General features: G+C 44.3%; 1 protein-coding gene across 1 annotated transcript; it reads right to left on the bottom strand.

Moving 5' to 3' along the window:
* Positions 1–1,181: 1,181 nt before the first annotated feature.
* LOC104372692 (interleukin-2 receptor subunit alpha) lies at positions 1,182–19,663 on the bottom strand. The gene is made up of 7 exons (XM_086610357.1): positions 19,588–19,663; positions 6,812–6,997; positions 6,468–6,590; positions 5,949–6,176; positions 3,388–3,439; positions 2,413–2,475; positions 1,182–1,377 (listed from the first exon to the last, which is right to left on the bottom strand). Exons 1-6 carry the CDS (start codon positions 19,646–19,648, stop codon positions 2,433–2,435), a joined length of 693 nt encoding a protein of 230 aa, XP_086466483.1. The 5' UTR covers positions 19,649–19,663; the 3' UTR covers positions 1,182–1,377; positions 2,413–2,432.
* Between the last annotated feature and the right edge of the window lie 221 nt (positions 19,664–19,884).

The raw sequence follows: 19,884 nt of genomic DNA on the forward strand, positions 1-19,884 counted from the left end.
GTTGTTTGCTCCCGTATGAAATAACAGCATGTAACAGGCCATTACATATCCATCTTTATAAAGATACGTAGTACAAGTCAGTCCTATTCCAACAGGAATAAAAGAGCCGTGGAAAATATAAATATCAAGGCTATGGAGTGAGAATAACTCAACAGGAATACAAAACGGTAAATCAATGACACATACACTCTATCATAAAATGGGAGACTACACTAGCATCTCGTGCTTCCTGAATTATAAGAAAGGGATTAATCCCATTTTGCTTTTGACATATGCCACGTAAGCATCTACAGCCCATCTGGTCCATCTGGACATCATTTAGAGTCAATGCAGAGAAACAGGTGTCTTTAGACCCTGAGTCATTTGGCCTGTGTGTGTATATTCATGTGTGTTATAAAAAAATAAATAAATATGCACATATAGACATATATGTAGGCAATAGGGTGAGATGAAATGCTCTCTAAAGGGACGTGTTCCTCTCCATTCTCTGACATAGATGCTTGCATTTTGTCCAGGTTGAACATGGCTAAAAAGTCGCAGAAGGCTGTTCAAACTTCACCAGTTCCCAATAACATGAGGACATGTCAAGTGTTGTGTATGCTTGGGTCTGTCCTCAGATGCCTTCCTGCTAGGTTCTTTGGTGCTCTGAAGCTACGAAATGAGCTTTCAAGTGAATCAGCTGCCACATTCTGCAGCATCCTTCTCTGAGCTGGAGGAATAACGTAGTAACTCTTGTGGAAGGGGCTAGTCCAAAATAATTGGGAAGAGGAGAACGATAATGAGTGCATGTGTATGCTGAACCATTAAGGGAATCCAGTATGATTTTCGGCTTATGTGCAGAGAGTAAATAGATTTAATTTCCTTTTCCAAGCAGAGCAGTGTGAGGAGGAGAAAAGTGTGACTGTGTTTGGCCAGTCTGGGTAGGCAAGGGACAGGGGGACATCAGGTGTCCAGCGTCTCTCTTTGCAGGGAAGGTGGTGTGTGGGCTGCAGTGATGGTGCCATCATCTAACATGCTTGGGCAAGCGGTCCGTACGTACGCCTGGTTGCTTGGGAGAGGCTGCAGTTACATTAGCAATACATCTGCTATATGGTAGGAGGAGAAGTGTTTCTGGAAGCAGGCAGGGCTCTTTCCCCGTCTGTCAATGATGGGATGCACTCCCTCCCCCAGTACTCTGTAGGTGTAAAGTCACTCTGTCTCCATAAGAATTAAGCCGTAATATTTTCTGCCACCTTCACATGTTGGATTTGAGTGTCCAGGTTTCCTTCTCATTTGCCATTGCTGGTCGAGTTGCTGGTGCAATCTGGTTTCTTCTGTGGCAAGGCACTGATTTAATGAGTTCGGATCTGAACACCGCAATTCCCTGAGAAGTCTTCTCTACAGCAGGAAAAAGACTTTACTATAGCTGGGAAGAGGCAGGTTTTCTGTGGCTTCTGCTGTATTTACTATAAGAAACCACGCAGTCCTTTTTGCTGAAGACACCAGTTAGGTTCTCAGTTGCTATTTAATCTCGTATCAGCTATTTAATCACTTATTCCACCAAAGGGCCTGTGAAATGTAGAATATTTTTGACGTTTTTTACCTATTATATTCTCAGAAATCCCACAATGGCCCAGGCAACCTGCACTTCAGTCGACCATCTTCACTAAAACATGTTTCAAAGCATTGTCTGCGCTTTCTACGGCTTTAGCCTGTCAACTGGCAAAAAAAAAGCACTGCTGATGTGGTTTCACAAGGTCCTCGTCCTTTTCTGCCCGTTCAGCAGAGAACTAGAGCCCATCAGTAGTTAGTAAGGAACACGAAGATGAGGATTAGCAAAGAGAGAGGAGAAAAGGAGAACTCCCAAGTGTCAAATAGGGACATCTTAGATTAACTAGGCTGGGGAGCCTGTGAGGAGGAACAGCCTTTGTGCATCTCGGTGTCCTAACAGAAACAGCGAGAAGGCTAGACTAAAATAAGTCTGAAGTACAAAGTTGTCGTGACACGATTGAGAAATCAGGGGGATGAAGGAAGAAGAGTTGCGTGGTCGTGGTGGCAGATGCTCCACCAGACTTCCCACAGGTTGGCCGGAGAGAAAAAGACTGACTGCGTAATCTATCTGAAACCAACATATTTGCATAATTGACCTTAATTTCCCCCTTTTCCACCCGTTATTTGAACTGCCATTCTCAGTTCCACAATGGCTGGGGCAAAGCGTGCTTTTTGATTTCAAAAGCTCTGATTCCTCCTTTTCTTGCACCAGTATTTAACAGCTGAACCAGACAACCCCAAATCCAGGGTCATTCATTGAATACCACAGAAGGCATTCAGAAATCTAAGCAGTGCAATAGTGAGATGGCTGATCCAGTTGATAGCTCCTCCATTTATTTTTTTTTTTTAGATTTCACATTTTCCTGGTTCCTTCCCACTTACCGTATTCTCTGCTTGGTGAGTCACACAAAGACAGCAGGAATTACAAGCAGAACAAAAAGATAGCTGTTAAAACAGAAAATCATCATGGTTAGCACCTGGTTTTAGCTGTAATTATTGCAATTACTCCAACTGGGAGAAACAGGCAAGACCTGGGACAGGGGCTTATCTTGCCCCTATGCCCAGAGGCACTAGTTCTTCCCTGCTGCCCCACTGCTTTGCTCCCCAGGGCAAACAAGACCCAGCCAGAAAGGACCTGAGCAACTAGAGAGCAACCACAGTCCAATAACCAGGGACTACTGATGCTGTGGTCTCTGGCATAGTTTGCAACACTCCTCCTTCCCTTTCTTTATCTCACTCCATTATTCCTCCTTATTATAATGTGCGCTACAGTCAGCAGACTGCAGCTGGAATCAAGAGTCCTTGTACAAAGTCTTGAGCACATGCACAGTAAGACACAATTTCTATTTTAGCAGCTAATGATTGAATGGAAGATGGGGAGGAGGGGGAAGAAAATCCCTTCAGACTGATCTAAAGGCATCAGTTTAGCTGTGAGGAAATATTTTATTTGCCCATCCTTTTTTCACTCCCTTGAAAGTGTGAAACACACATCATTTAACTATTTACATTTTTCCTGTTTTATTCCAGTTGAAATTATTCACTGAATTCACAGAAAGTCTCAGAGAAAGAATCTGAAAATTGCTTCATTTAAAATTTACACTTTTGGTCGACCTATTTTCTTTTACATCCCTTATGAGTCTTTGGAAATCTCTTTATAAAAAGCTTAAGTGCTTCAACAGTCTCTGTTTACCTTTTATTTACTGACTTCTCACCCGATACACGGACACAGATGTGTCTCACAGTATATTTATTAGCTCTTACGACAGAGATGGATCTCTTTGGCAGAACAGCAAATTGAAAGGTGGAGTAACTGCTCTGGAGGATGGGGCGAAGTCTGAGTCCAATTAACAAAATGGCATACCTGTCACTGGCAGTATCACAGATGAGGAAAAGGATGGATGACTCGAACCTACAAAAGGAGAGAAATTCTTGGGTTTGTATTGATTTGCTCTTCTGGTGAAGAGCATCAAAGCAGTGAGGAGGACAGAGTCAGGCTAGATCTGACAGCTCTCCCTCTTTACAGAAGACTGAATAATTGCCATGTTTGTCTCTTGGCCATCAATAGATGTTTCCAGCCTGGATATCAACATATGTGCTGATCTGATATCTGCCAATGATGGGCATGAAGTGAACTGTATCTTCCAGGGAATGTGATCCAGCTAAGATCTTTATTTCATTTGAGATTGGGAAAGATGACTTTCAAGATGCCAAGCTAGGATTTGGATACATGGCTTCAAACAGAAATTCTTTTTCCCTAGAAATGTAACCCAAAACTTTCGTGGTGCAAGAAATTCATTGAATATCTCCCATATCCTGAAGAGGAAGCTCTGAGCTTGAGCCAGTATGAGGTTTTTAACAAGAGGTCTTGTAAGAGTGGTCTCTTGATAAATCTCTTTGTGCTGAACGCTGAGGGAAGAACTGAGAGAGTGGAGGATATTCCTTATCTAGCCCCATTAAAGACATGACATCATAACAAAGAGGAAGGCAACACTTTGGAGGAAGAAGTATTTGGTGCACCAGTCAGTGTAATTTGTAATTTAATTGGTGTAATTTCTAATTACAAAGACCTGACCTTGCTCGGGTTTGAGTGTACTTTTGCAGGAAACTGGAATTATTGTTCTGTTGAATTAAAGGCCAAGATGGCCTATTTCATCACCCAGTCTCATGCTTTTCATAATCCTAATTTTAAAATTTCAAATATTTGTAATCTCTGGCTATTCAATAGGTTATATCAGTTTCTAGGACTGGTATGTCGATGGGTTACTTCCATCAGAGTAGGAAGTTCCTTCATCCCAATAGTACCAAATGGAATTATCAATGTTAAAAAAAAAGATTGTCCAGGGGGATGAGGAAAGACCAAACAACAAATTGTAACTGCTGTACCTGCAACACTCTGAACCAGGCACCACAGGGAAACAGGCAAATCTTTGAAGAAGGGGAGAAAGTCCTGGGTTAATGCTGAAATAGTGTGACCAGTGAGAAAGGCGATTCATTCCTATAGTCAGAGCAGCAATGAGAGGCAACGATGGCCAAGTGTCTCCTGAGAGGTTGCTCTGCAGGCAAAGGGGCCTGCCCAAACCATCCTGCTCTACCATATGGCCTGGTACAGGTCACAAGGGCTGGCATTCATCTTACCTACCGTTACGTAGATGTGGCATCTGACAAAGTCATCTGGGCTTTGCTATAGTCACTGGGGAGAAACAAGCCTTTAAAGGTGCAATTCATCTCACGCTAAAATAGACGTGAAATGGGGCAGCTAACACAGCACCATCAACACCTGTTCCCCTCTGTCAGTTATAAAGACAGTCCAGCTCAGATGTGGGCATCTCTGCAGTAGACACCTACAGTTTTGCAAGACTGATTTCCCCTTAGAGGGCCAAGTCCTGGTGAAAACTGTTTTTTTCTGCTCTCTGTTGATAGGAAAAGTCCTCTCGTGTCGACCTTGCATTGGCTCCCACCTCTTTAAAATTCAGCCCACCGCACTCCCCTGCCTCGGAGGAGGTTGGGAGGGTAATGAAAACCTAAGGACTGCAGAAGTAGTGGACAGCTGGATCCTTCCATCTTCAATAGCTCTGCCTGGCAACCAGAGAGAGCCCCAGACCCTCAGTGCTATCACAGACGCTTGGGGAAGGGACTCTGTTTTGTCTCTTCATACTAAACTCATGCACTGTAGAGTTAGGAGAGATGCCATCAGAAAAGATTGGCAATTTGGGTGCAGTAGAGGCCATGAAAATCTTTTGATTTTTTGTATTAGCATATCTAAAGGTAAACAAGCAAGAGGCAGGGGTTCTGCAGCCTCACTTAAGAGCCCTGCTGGCTCCCTGAGCAGTGAAACTCAAGATGCCAGACCACAATAGTGCATGTCCGGCTCAATCTGGGTCCATAAAGACTGAAGTGAAATATTGGTGAGCTTCTTGCTGTCTCTTTGTTCAAAACAGCAGAACTGAGCCACATTACTCAGGTTTAGCTATGGATTAGCTAAACTCTGGATCCTAAAACCCTGAGCAATCATGAGGGATGCTTAGATATACCTTTTGGAGTACCTTACTATGAAGTGACAAGAGATGATCTATAGCTGTCAGGAGGAAGAAGAAAGAGAAAAGCTCATTCTACTATTTTCTTCCCAGTATATAACAGTGTGGATCTATCTGCTCTCAAATTCCTGCAATTTTGCAGTTAGTATGAAAGGACACCTAAGACAAAGTAAGATGCAACTATGTCCTCCCCAGAGATGTCATCTCCATCAGTGAGAGATGACGTCTCCTTCAGTGTCGGAGCCCTGAGGTCCCTGATCCCTCCATCCCGAATCCCAAGCAAGTTGTTCCCTAGGACTGATGTGTTGATGTGCTGAGCTGGGGGGTCTGGACCTTGCATGAACAGGTCATGACACCAATGTGATGCCAAATCAACCATCTTACCTGGCTCAACAGTCTGTGGCAGCCACTCATCACTGCCATTGGTGCATCGCATGTCAAGGGAGGTCCAAATGATTTTGCCATTCACCTTCTTGCACACGCGGGTGCCAGAGGTGGGGAGTCGCTTATCGTAACCGCTCTGGCACTTGAAATGTAATACTTGTCCCACGTAATACTGTTTGTTCGGGCTTAAAGAGGCATGTGGAATAATCTTGGGAGGACCACAAAAATCTGTGGGATCACAAGGCAGCACACGGTTAAAGCAGAAGATTTTACCTACTGCTTTTGTTCTTGAAACAGCACGATTTCTATTCTTACAAAATATAGACAAGCAGGATATACCAAGCCTTCCTAATTCTCCTAATACTCCTTCACTTACACCATATCACCTGTTCAGCCAAGACATTATAGCAATTGTTTCTTTCTCTCTGTCAAAATAATTAAAAATTACCCATCATTCTTTTCTGCTTCCATGGAAATCAGTGGGAGAAGTGTTACAGTAATGAATGGGCTCTTACTTACCTTTATGGTCAAACTCTGAAAGATTTTCTCTTTTCTGGGGTGCAGGACTCTGTGTTTTTCTTTCTGGCTTCTGTGTAAAAACTAAGTCCATCTTGGGAGCCATTGACAACAAAATTTTCTCATCTGTGGGAGAAGTTGTATTTGCTGAATTACAGCAGGCTGAAGAGCATTGCAAAGCCAGAGCACCCAAGCTTTTAGAGGCAGGATAGAATTGCTGCAAGTTCTAATTTGCAAAGATAAGCACAAAAGATCACTTGTTAGAGCAATGCCCAGATGTGTCTTATACTGACTAACTCACTGGAAAAACACTCTACGAGTGTAGAAAAAGGACAATAGTCACTTACCGATGCATTCAAATTCCTTGTAGATCCAAGAAGCAACCTGGTGTTTACTCTGACACCGAATTCCTGAGTACTGGCCACTTCTTCTCATGTAGCCGTCGTCACATTCGTAAGACAATCTGGTCCCCAGTGGATACATTTCAGCAGTAACATCAGCAAATTCAGTCTTTGGAAGAGTCGGGCATATTTCTGCAAGCAGAAAGCCTGAGAATCAGGACAGCCTGTGCATCCACCTTATTCACCCAGGACTTCCCACATCTTTCTGTCTTCTCGATACCAGATCATGCCCAGAACATCACGAGGTAAGCCTAGTTCTGTTCCCAGCCACAGTGCCAAAATCAGAGGTGAGAGATGAAACTGGATGTCATGAAGGGAACGTGAGTGTAGCAAAGTTTTTTTCCTTTGATTGTCTCTAAGCCAAGGAGAGGCTCTGAGCATCCGGCAAAACAAGTTATTTTATGTGAACATTTTTTATTTTAATTTTAGAACAATCCTGCCTTCCAAAGCCTTCTTCACATTGGAGTTAACTGTTGTTATTGATTTTATAAGTATAGATTTGTTCAGGATGCAGAAAAATCCCGCGGGAGCATCTCCACCAAGTGACATGAAGCCTGTATTTGTCTACACTTTTGTAGTTAGGAGAGGCTGGTTCAACTCCCTGAAGTTTCTTCTAGAGGAGAAAGAACATTGGAAAAAAGGATGTTCGGCAGCAGCTGGGCATGGTGGTAGGAGGCACCAGGTCTATCTCTCTGCTCCTGCCCCCCCTGCCTGAAGCAGGCTGTTGAGTCCTTTCTTCCTGTGCCCCGCAGATGGGCAACATGAAACACTACCAACATTTTCATAATGAAGCTGTACACAATCGTATTGTGTGTGTAGACCATGCAGCCCTGAATCTATGGAGTGAGGCATAATGAGCAAAACGAAGCCATTAGGAGTTGCAATCATCTCTAAGCAAACATTGGAAAGGGGAGTAGGCTCTCAGTTCTGTCTGAGCACACCAAAGTGCAGCTTACTGTGAAATAAGTTTGCAAACCTAAATATAACTTGTCCCAAAACAAGGACGTGAAGTGCTGTGTAATCAGCAAATCACATCTAAATATACTTCTCAATCAGTTGGAATGAATTAAGTTAGATCATTTCAGCGCACTTGAAAAGCCCACTGAAGCTGAGCTGGAGACCCAGAAGTTGATAAAGGCACTACTTGATGATTATTTAAGGCCTAAAGGCTGGGAAATTCAAAGATAAAACAGGTTGGCTGCTTCAGAGCTGGCATTCAGGATCTTTGGGTGCATGATCTGTGGCCCTTTATGTTTATGCATGATAGTAACAGTTATTAGGAGTAAAATTTCTTAGTCATCACATCTTCACGTTGTCTGCAGCCGTAACTAATGCAGCCTTAGCAACCAGCAACAATGACTGTGAAAGGGCCTTGAATCCCTGACAGTTGTTCATCTGCCCTTGACTCCCAAAGTGCCTTCTCCTTGAAACAAAGCCATGCCTTGCCAACAGCAACTCAACCAGCAACTCCCAAACCCAGTCCTGCAGTGCCTTTTTCTTTCAGGGCCACCCATCATCTTCTCGCTTTGATGTTTTCTGCCCTTTCTCCTTTCCATGGTCTTGCCACTTTGAAAAAGTCACAAAGTTTGAAGAAGGCATCAATGAAGCGCATTGCGAATGGCTGCGTAAGGGATGTTTTAATCCCCTTCTATCTTTGTGTTATCAAAGGATTCGCCTTGTAAACTACATCAGACTGTGGCTTCAAGAGAAGTGACTGTACCCGAAATAGTTAACCACATGGTTTACCACAGACTGTCAGGGTGATTGAAATTAAAGAGTTATCAGATTAGCAGTGAGTTGAGATTGTGTACTCTCACTTTCCCTGAAAGCTAAAAGCACGTTTCCCTCAAGACTTCAAAAGCCTCTTTGAAGCAGACTGCAGATCTGAGTATCAGCACGAGGCCCTCAAACCTACAACTCTTTAGTCTCTTCTTAAGAAAACCCACAGCATTTAGTCTACTCATCACAACAGGCAACTGTTGGTTTAATCAATGATCAAATGAAGTTGGGGTTCTTCTGAACTTGCACGCGTCAAACAAGAGTTGTGCAGGAATGGTGCACACGAGTGATGGTGAGCAAAACCCATCAGGCAGGTGCTCTTGGATGAACTCATCTGCGTTGCCGCTGGATCTCACACAACACTCCTAGAATCCAGCCTTTTTGTTTCATCCTCTTCACGCGAATTCTTGTCTTCTCACTGTCGTGGTTTTAGGCTGATCCAGCAACTAAAACTCAAACAGTCTCTCCTTCTCCAGTAAAGTAGAGAGGAGAGGGAAAAAAAAAAAAGGGACTGAGGGTTGAGACAAGAACAGAGGGAGCACCCACCAACCATGGTCCTGGGCAAAACAGACAGGGTTTTCTCAAAGCAAAACAGTTTATTAATGATTACTTAGAAGGACAAAGGGAAACAAAACTGATTACTCGAGAGGACATAAAGAAACAAAACCAGATCTTAAAACCAACACCTTCCCGCCCCCTTTCCTTTTCCTCCCGGCTCTACCTCCTCCCCCCAGCAGCACAGGGGGCAGGGACTGGGGGAGTGCAGGTCAGTTCATTCCGTGCTGTTACTGCTGCTTCTTTCTTAAAGGAGAAGGAGTCCTTACACCCTTTTCCCCTGCTCCAATGGATCCCCTACCCACGAGGAAAAATCCACAAACTTCTCCAGCGTTGAGTCCAGCCCACTGGAAACAATCCTTCCCCACAGATTGCTCCGGTGTGGGCTTTACCACAGTCTCGGGTACTTAGGGAGCTGTAGCCACTCGCTCCAGTGTGGGTCGTCACGCAGACTCCAAATGCCTCTCTGCCTTGTCGTGCATCCCAACACGACCATCCTCAGGCTCAGGCATCTTCTCCCCATGGGCTGCGAGTGGGTCTCTGCTCCACCGAGGCCGTCCTGGTTGCAGGGGGGCCGCCTGCCATCTCACCACCAGCCGCAGGGGAAAGTCGGCTCCGGCACACCTCCTCCTGCTCCATCCTCACTGACCTGCTGTCGATGCAGCTGTTTCTCTCAGATCTCAGTCCTCTCCAGGTGAACTCAGCCCAGTGGGCACCCTGGGAGTGGGGTGCCCCCGAGTTCCCCAGCTGGCTCCGCCGCCGCCATTCTCCGTGGGCGGCGCCGGCCCGACGCAGGCAGCTGCCCGGCCGGGAGCCAGGGAGCGGGGGCAGTGCCCTCCTCCCTTCTCTCCTCGATCCTGGGCAAAGCACCTTTTCCGGTTCCTTTGTCCCGACTTAAATAGGGCAATTCGCAGAGGCGCCCTATTGGCTCAACCCCGAGGGGGATGGCAGTCTGATCTGGTGGCCAGAACTAAGCCTAACTCGGTTCCAAAACCGGAGAGGACGCAGGGAGCAAAACCCCTCTCCTGCAACCAGAACCCCCACCCCCTCCACATCAAACCATGACACTCACATCTAAACCACTGCAGTGTCTACTTCTTTGGCCTTTACAACCACATTCCTGTCTCTGATCCAGAAAGCACTTGAAAAAATTAATTTCCTAGGTCTCATTGGGACCTTCTGTTTGCTTCCCTCTGTTGACTTCTAACTGCTTCACTATCACATCAAATATTTTGCTCCCTCACATCAAATATTTTCAAGAACTTTCTCCTTATCAACCATCACATCCTTTCAAAACATTGGCTTCTCTTCCCATGATAGACCTCCTCACCAACATGTTTGTTATCAAAGTCATCAGCTTTTGGGTTTATTGCTGTGCCAGTCCTTGCACTGGTAGAAGCCATGCATGAATATGGATATTTCAAGATATCCATTGCCATTATTCCTCTTCACTGACTTCAAGTATCTTAGATATCTTCAGAGGTGCTTTTTTTTAGGTGGTCTTTTAACCGTCTTTCAAGAACAAGCAGGCACCCAGCATGCTGATTAGTATTACTTCTGTGCGAGTGGGGAGTAGGACGTATCTTCTTTAAATTGCCAGAAATCCCAGGACAGTTTCTCAGTTTCTCCACAGCTGAGATGTTCTTGGATAGTTTTCTGGGACAGTTTCTCGGATAGAATATCTGGCAGTTTCTCCACAGCCGAGATGCAGGTCTGTAGGGAGAGGGAGGTACTCTCTTCATATTCCCAGAGTCAGGTAGCAATTTCACCCACGAGTGGTGTGTCTTCTCCTAAATCCATTACTGCCAGTGAGGTAGAATATGATGGTGGTGCACTCCACAAAACCTTCCACCACATGGGTCATGAGCACCGGACTTCATCCGTATCTTTGGGAAACTGCATATTTTTTAAGTCATAATAAATCACCTCCTACATGGCTAGTTCCCTCAGGGACTAGGTATCTCTCTCTCTGTTGCTCCACACTGTGAGCCAAAAAGGACTGTCATGGTTTAACCCCAGCCAGCAACTAAACAGCACACAGCCGCTCGCTCACCCTTCCTCACCTCCATGGGGATGCGGAAGACAATCAAAGAGGTAAAGGGAAGGAGACTCATGGGTTGAGATAAGAACAATTTAATAATTGAAAAAAAAAAAAGTAAAATTAAAAGTTCAAAAACTTTTCAACGTTCAAAAAGTTCAAAAAGTCAAAACCAGAACACGCTGAGTGAAGTCTATCTGACAACGGAAGCTATAGTTTGGCCCATTAGAGCTCCCAGTGCTTTGACATTTAGCAGCATCAGAGGTTCAAGCTAATTCCTATATTCAGACTCCCATCAAGGAAGAATAAGTAACCTCCAAAGCTCCAGGGGCCATAGGTGGTGGTATATAGGTGTGCAGGGGTGTTTCATGGCACTGGACCCCCTGGCATAGTGTGGGAAGACTGTGCAGAGAAGAAGCAGACCTGGTGAGGTCTGGATCAAATTGCCTACACAGAATGACCTCTAGAGTGAATCATCCCTGGAAGTTCATGAAGTCTTTGTGCCCAAGTGTCCTGCGTCCAGCTGGCATAGAGTTAATTTTATTCCCAGTAGCTGGTATAGTGCTATGTTTTCGGATTTAGTATGGGAACAATACTGATACTACACTGATGTTTTTAGTTGTTGCTAAGCAGTGAAGGACTTTCAGCTTCCCATGCTCTACCAGGTGCATGAGAAGATGGGAGGGTGCATAGCCAGGACAGCTGACCCAAACTGACCAACGGGATATTCCATACCACATAACGTCATGCTCAGTGTATAAACTGGGGCAGCTGGCCAGGGGCTGCTCAGGAACGAGCTGGGCATCAGTCAGCAGTTGGTGAGCAATTGTATTGTGCATCACTTGTTTTGTATATTCTATTATTATTATTCCTCTGTCCTATTAAACTATCCTCAACCTGTAGGGTTTTTTTTTCTGATTCTTCTCCCCATCCCACTGTGTGTGTAAGGGAGTGAGTGAGTGGCTGCACGGTGCCTAAATTTGGCTGGGGTTAAGCCACAGCACACAGGACACTGCATGGTTTGCCCCTAAAAAATCAACAGCCTTGCCGTGTGGGTGATAAAAGAGCCAAGGGTTGGGAAGAAAACAGGAAACTAGGGAATGGCAATGTAGATTTACCCCTTGACTAGATTTCTGACTTTTTACATTTTTAAGGGGGGATTAACTTTGCTTTTTTGGCTGTTTTGCACCTGGCTGGGAATTAGTCTGTCAATTCGTTTGAGTTGGTGTGATATGAAAATGTAAATCTCATAGAAGTCCAGCACGCCCAGGCATAACCCGCCTCGTAGCATCTGGTGGTCCAGTTTTGCACAGCCCAGCTTCCCTCTGGATTCTGCATCCACCCACAGCTGCTCCAGGGCTATGTTCCTGCTAGTATTGGTTTAAAAGACTGCCCTCACATCTCCTTCAAATCTCTTGAGCTTTTGTTTGCCTCCTCATTTTCCCTCCCCACATCCTCCAATTCTCCATCCCCACGACAAGGTGCTGTGTGTCCCTATTTCCTTCTCTTTCGACTTCCATGTCCTCTGTCCTCCCTCTCCTTCCTTCACAAGCTTCATCAGCCCCTACCTACCATTCTCATCTCCTACATCCCAAAAGTTCCCTGTGACTCCTTTTCTTTGCACTGAGAAGTATTAACATGATGTATTGAAATGGGCCAAACATAGAGGTTGGTGTAACTGTGTTCATGGGATTTAGTACTGCTATCACTTGGAGAGTTGCTAGAACACATAGCTCTCCTAAGGCAGGTGGGAATCTGCATTTCTCCCCATATTAGTGGATTTTTGGTGCCTGCAGCATTTCTGGAAATTTCGGAACTGGTTTCAAATATTATTGTATAGTGGATGGAGACATGCCCTTGGAATTAGAAGGAGACTAGTGAATTCAGATGATAGGCATCTGTGAAATATAAAATTAAAAAGTAGTTATTCCATCTTCTGGTGTGCTCCCAAAATTAAGTTCGACAAGTTTTCCGAGACCTGCAAGCTGCTTCTTGTCATCTGAGCCATAAGATAGGTGGGATTCCTGCTATTCCTGCTTAAGCAACGGTGTCTGATGCCACTTGAGGTTTTTTAGGGCATTTGGGACCTTCACATAAGTTGTCAGATACCACATAGGAGTGACATTGGAGGCTGGTTCCAGGCAGAATACCCTGCCATGCCCTGTCTTTGAGAGTTCAGTGCCATGTGCTAAATAAATCTTAACTGCCTTTGGTTGCCCGCAGCATCTAGCATCATTATTTAGGCTCAGAGTAAAGAAACCCACTAGCTAAATCATCATCAGTTCTTCCAGAGCTTGGGTTTCTTCCCTGAGATTTCCCATTCAAATACATTACAAAACTGCTCATAGTAGATGTGCTGGCACTATTAGGATTGATGAAGTTCTCCTGCCTATTTCTCTTTCATGTCTGAGTTTTTAAAGCAGTGTTAGATAAGGCATCAGAACAACAGGTTTTGTCCAGAAGAAGTGAATGGGGAAATTTTCTAACAGATATTTTTAGTATTAGGTGAACACAGACAATGAGTCATGTCATCATAACCCAGGCTCAGAATTTCCTCTGTCACGTGGCTGTGTGTCACCAGCATTGACATTATTCTGATATCGAGTTTAAAAGGCAAGGTGCAAAAATAGAACAATTTTCCCCGAAATACAAAGGTGGTAAAATGGGATTAGAAGGAAACTGGCTGTTCTGAAGATCTGGGTAGAAGCAGTGGAAGAAACCAGGCACTTCACACACCTGCCCAGTTCAAAGATGAAGAGAACCTTTCCCCAGAGATACCAAAAAATCAAACCGTGCCAAAAGGAAGACATTTCCCCAGGTGTGCCTGAAAAGCTAATTCAGCCCCAGGGATTCATATGCTGTTTGAAACTACGTGCTCTCTAAATACAGCATGTTCTTGAAGATGAAACTGATATGGGTGAAGAGATGGGATTGATCCCAGCAACTGGACTGAAATGGTAACAAACTTTTTCTAACTTCAAAACTTATTCCTAAAGGGGCTGTTAACAAGCTAGCTACAGCTCTGTCTGCTTCTTTCCCCTCTGATTAATGTCATTTATTGTCTACGTGGATTTGCAAGCTGACAATAGATTCCAGCTCCGGGGCTGGGGTGCAGACCTGAAGTTTATGGTAATTTGCTGTGAGATTCTGGTTGGCTATACTGTAGATTACACAGAGATGATTTTACGAAGTCATCTGAGTAGTAATGAGCCTGCAATTTAAGTGACAGAAACACAATGCAGACGAAATCACCAGGTGCAGGATTTAATGCAAGCAGCGATGGAGGGGAGATTAGCCTGATGGGGCAGGAGATGGGTTTTAATATTCCTAGCAGTGGCAGAGAGGTATGTCCTATTGTAAGGACTAGGCAGCTCAATGCCTGCTGAGTTTGCTGTACTAGGGTACGTCTCCATCAGAAAGAGTGTAAAATAAACTGGGATATGAACGAGCAGGAGCTGTCCATTAATTCTTTGTAGGACTATAGAAAATTGGGTTTGGGAGAGATGCACTTCTCTTATCTCTTGGCTTAACCCTGTTAACCAGCTGGTGCCATTGACCTAGGCAGTGGAATCTAATGCAAAAAAAAATTTCCGTATACACTAAGGCTAAAGTTGATTTCACAGTGGACTAATCTTTCTCGTGCTAAGCATCAGAGAAGTTGTGGCTGCCCCATCCCTGGCAGTGTTCAAGGCCAGGTTGGATGAGGCTTTGGGCAACCTGGTGTAGTGGAGGGTTTCCCTGCCCATGGCAGGGGGGTTGGAACTGGATGATCTTTGAGGCCCCGTCCAACCCAAACCATTCTATGATTCTATGATTCTATGATCATTTAGCCTCAGGAACCTGCCTTCTTAGCTCCTTCTGTAAGGAGTGGAGCTGGGCAGACCTCCCTAGAGGACAGCAGACTCCTAACTTGAGCTCCCCAAAGCAATGCTTACAAGTGCTTTTCTCTTTTTATTGGCTGTGGTGATGGAAGGGCGCTCTTACGTGCTCGTGTAGATAATTAGCGTGGTTTAGCTAATGCACTGGTTTCATCTTAAAGCTCACTTTGCTGAGTTCACAGCAAAGCAGCCTGCAGACATTGTTGTGTCCTCTGCTGACCCAGATGTTTCTTGACTGAACATCTGTCTCCCCTCTTCTTAAACACAACTATCCCCCTTCATCATCAGCTCACTCCTCTTTTAAGGCATGGACTGAGTGCCACCCAGCCGACAAAAAACACACTTTTCAGTTCCCTGTGTAGTCACTAGAAGGAGACTCACAGGACATGACTCTTTGCACCCTTATCTGCAATCTGGTAGGTGAACTGTGCCCTGAAAGAGCTACTTTCTCTCCCCTGGCTATGACGGAGGTCTACATGAGAAGGTGGTGCAGATGGCTAAAGTTAAGCAAGATGAATCTCATGCCTGCCCTGGCAGGGAGGTTGGGCTGGGGACTTGGACTGCAAATGTGGAATGGGAAGAAGGAGACTTAGGAAAGAGGGAGAGTGTTTCCTAAGGCAGGGAGAGAGGGGAAAGCCAGCATAAGTGCAATGCACTCTGTAGAAAATGCATGAAGTGGAGAATGGGGAACATTTATTTTTCTTATTCTTTTGTTTCTGGATGTTTATAACCTTCTTGTTTCTGTGGTGAAGCCGCAGAGCTCTAACTCTTTAAAGGCAACCACTGCACATGGTATGGTAGCAGAACAGTGTCTGGTTTTGAGAATATCATATGTCAAAGCCGTGTTTTGGTGTGTGACATTTGGGTTGTGAATAGGTTTGGCTACATTTGTGCTTAAATCTGTGACTTCAGTAACACCCGCCTCTCCGGTATTTTCGTCTGAAGGGAAAAACACGTTACCGAGAAAGAAAATGGGCTTTTTAAGCAGCAGCAGCAATTCAGATCCTTTTCTTTGACTGGAACTTTCCCAGCCCAGCCTTGCCTTTTGTTGGGTTGGAAGGGTAGCAGAGAATATGTTCTCTGAAATTAATTGAACTGGCTGACAAGCATGTGTCCCAGTCTTGGGTAACAGTGAAAAAGGGTCTGGAGGGACTCTTTTGGTTTCAGATGTAGCTTTAGGACTCGTCTCTTTTGACTTGTGGCCTTAGCATGGTCATTGAGCTTTTCGCTGGAGCTCTCAAGAGTGGGATGGAAATTATTTGTTAGTGTTGATGATTTTTCTGACCTTGTAACGCATGAGACATTTTTTCAAATAGAGGGCAGTATATTCTTTATCTGAGGGCTCGTGCTTTACGAATGGAGAACATAAAGAAAAAGCAGCAGAAGACAGAGTGCTGCTACCCTGGCAGGGCTGATGAACAGGGAGTCAAGTGAAGAAGGTCATGGAAAGACTTTGGAAATGTGAGTTTTGGAGAAGCATTGGAGGAGATGGAGCAAAGACTCAGTAAGCCACATTGTTCCCAGATACAGGATCAGGGTCAAGAGATGGAAACCATGGGTAGAAAACATCCAAAAGCTGGGATGTGAAGATATAATTAATGCAACAGGAAAACCAGGAGTTGAACATCGAGGAAGAAAGCAGGGAGACCAAAACTGCAGCACTCTGAAGGCAATAGCGAGCAAAGTCAAAGGTGGCGGCTTTCTAGCAGTAGCTAAAGAGTCAATTTTTTGCTGCGTTAAAAGGGAAGGACATAACATCTCATCTCTGATGAGATGGGGAGGAGATTTCTCCATCTGAAGGCAGAAGCAGATACCACAGGCCCTCTGTCCGTAACATCTGCTTTTCCTCAGCAGGATCACAGTTTTTCAACAACTTTCTTAACATATTTTTTTCTAATTATAGCTGTATATTTGGGCACTTTGCTGCTGAGGGCCACTGTAGCTGGAAGGTTTATGAAGGTGTTTGCTCTCTGTTTGACCTTACAAGAAACACTTGTACGTGTTTGACAACTTTAATTTATTCTGCATTGCATTTCAAATCCATGGGAGCCAGCACTAATATGCAAGTATAATGGGAAAGAAATTCCTCTCATTTAAATAACTGAGATCTGGTACCCATCTTGCGTGAATGAAATTCAGTTGAATGAAATTCTTTCTTTTGTGAGTTTTAATCCTCTCCAGGTTTAACTTGCAAATCTATGCAGTGTATCCGTGTAAGATGAATAGCAAGATGGAAAGGTCACAGGAGCACAGACCAGCTTTTATCTTGGATTTGACCCTCACCTAGCATACTTCAAGCCTCATCCACGCCTGCAGCTTCTATGCACTGCTGCTGTGCAGAGGAAATGAGATAAATGTGATGCACTTCATGAGAAAATCAGCATTTCTCTTATTTTCTTTAGCATTAAGGTGTAGTCTAATTTTTACTAAATGAATCATCATCCCATACCTTAGTTTCCCCTGATATGTAACAGAGGACTTTGCCCTCTCAAAGCACTTTGAGGTCTATCAGTGAAACTGTTCTGTAAAACAAAGGCTTTTTATTTTCTTTTCTCCCTAATTATATTTATTCCTGACAGTGCATTTTGACAGAAACCCTCTTGCAAACAACATCTATGGCAGAATCTATTCACAAAACTGAACTCGCAGTGCTGGGACGAGTTGAAAAGACTAAGGCAAAATAATATGAATAGCATCGTATGAATTGAGACATAGTTGATTTTTGACCAGTTTGATTTAGCCTCTTTCCCTTTTCTTTGCTTATGTCTGTTCCCAGGTCTCCCTGTTGATCCCTCTAAGGAATTCAAAATGATAGGTCTTACAGCCACAATACTTCAGGCATCTCTACAATAAAAACCCCTAATTTGGTAAAAGATGGTGTTTCTACCTTAGCATATTATTTGCAGGGAGAAATTAAATAAATAAATATATATAGATATATATAAAAAATATTTAAACATTGGGAGAGACATTGAATCAGGCTGCCCAGGGAGGTGGTTGAGTCCCCATCCCTGGATGTGTTTAAGAATAGGGTGGATGATCTACTTAGCGATATGGTTTAATGGGGATTAGGGACGGTTGGACTCGATGATCTCTAAGGTCTTTTCCAACCTAGAAATCTATGAATCTATCTATGAATCTATGAAAATAAATACAGGAAGCTGAGGAGCGAAGAGCTTAGCGATGAAGAATGCAATGCTGTGCATTTATTCATTCATCAGAAAATTAAATCACATCAAATAGCATAAAATGCAACTGCTCTAACACCCCTCAATTTTTTCAAAAAAACCAGAAAGATTTCTGATAAACGAGCCTTGCCAGCAAGAAATCTCACAACGTGTCTCGGGCCCAGTAATTCAGAAAGCGTGATACAGGGGACCTGACTCATCCCAGAACCGATCCTATTTACATATCTCTGGCTGAACGCCTCCCTGCGATCCCTCGCACGCGGCACCGAAACGCTTGCCGTGGGCACTGGCACTTCATTTGGCAATGAAAATGCCCCGTGAAGGAAAAGGTACAGCGTTTACTGGCAAAACACTTTAACGAGAATAAAATCACCTGGGGGTTAAAGATTTGTGAAGCTCCTTCCTGCATTAATGAGTTCGGTCATAAGCAGCACAGTTTTCCCTTGAGATTCCCTGCCCCCAGTAAAACTCGCAGCCGAGCTGGAGATGGTCCATTAGCATCACAGTACCATCGTATCTGAGAACCTGCCCTGGGCTGTATCTGCTTGTACCTCTCAACCTGGACATCACCAGCAGATCCAGAAGGAAATAGCGCATTTATGGAGCACTGAGAATGTAAGAGATTTCTTTTCTCCCTCTGAACGAAGCAGTTGAAGTTCAAATACGCTAATATATCACCAGACCATTCCTCAATGCATGCACTTGCCACAGTAAATAAGCCAAATATAAGCAGTATCACACTTTATAAATGTGTAAAATGGTGCTGAATGAATCAGCTGCCTCTGTTCACGGTTTATAGGCATTATTGGTTGGGAGGCGTGGCTGAAAGAATACTTGGTATCTATAGTACCCATAGAAAACTTGGATGGCACCTTTTAGCTAATAGCCTTGCTATCAGTTTTACCTACAGAGGTACTGACATTTCAGTGTCTATTTTTATATATCCTAAGGTTACTTGCAAAATGGAAAAAAAAAAAAAAAAAATTCAAAGAGCTACCTAAGGTGCGCAAGGCTGCTTTGATCTGCCCACTGTGCCAGCGATGGGTTGGAGGATACATACATTACTCAGACAAAAAAATACCCCGTAGTGCTCTGGATTGTCTGCAGTTGATGGTTTGTGGGCACAAACCCCATTTCTCTCATTTCCTGAGACAGTAAATTCCTTAAGCTCTTAACATCTTTCCTTACCTGAAAGGAGTCAGGATGTTGCGAACATCCTCCAGCAGCCACCACAAAAAAGAAAATCGTATTTTCCCTCCCCAAAAGGCAGAAATAGTCTTTTACCTGGCTTATTCCCCTTGACAGATCCAAACAAGAGCCACATCAAAAGGCACTTGAGCTCCATGGGACTTGTTCACATCTTTTCTCTGCAACACTGCGGATGGCGAAGTTTCTCAGAAGTGATGGGCTGGTGCCGACCAAGCCGATGAGCTGTCTGCTGCCGGGTCAGACCGGTGGGGAACGTCATCCCGTGTGCGTGGCAGGACTTTGCTCCTTGGTCAGCAAATCATCGTTTCGCTGGCTGGCTCTGCAAGAGAGAAAAAAGGCTGCTCTCTGTTCAGGTATTAGTAGCTTTTATCC

The sequence above is a fragment of the Tauraco erythrolophus genome, chromosome 4 (genome assembly GCF_009769465.1).
Source record: "Tauraco erythrolophus isolate bTauEry1 chromosome 4, bTauEry1.pri, whole genome shotgun sequence".
Lineage (NCBI taxonomy): Eukaryota > Metazoa > Chordata > Aves > Musophagiformes > Musophagidae > Tauraco > Tauraco erythrolophus.

What these genes read in the sequence shown, in the direction of transcription:
- LOC104372692 (XM_086610357.1), bottom strand. Translation starts at nt 19,648, where the DNA reads ATGGAGCTCAAGTGCCTTTTGATGTGGCTCTTGTTTGGATCTGTCAAG. An exon ending in CAAGGAATTTGAATGCATCG is followed by an intron (nt 6,591 to 6,811) that starts GTAAGTGACTAT and finishes CTTCTCCCACAG; the next exon opens with ATGAGAAAATTTTGTTGTCA. An exon ending in TTCAGAGTTTGACCATAAAG is followed by an intron (nt 6,177 to 6,467) that starts GTAAGTAAGAGC and finishes GTGATCCCACAG; the next exon opens with ATTTTTGTGGTCCTCCCAAG.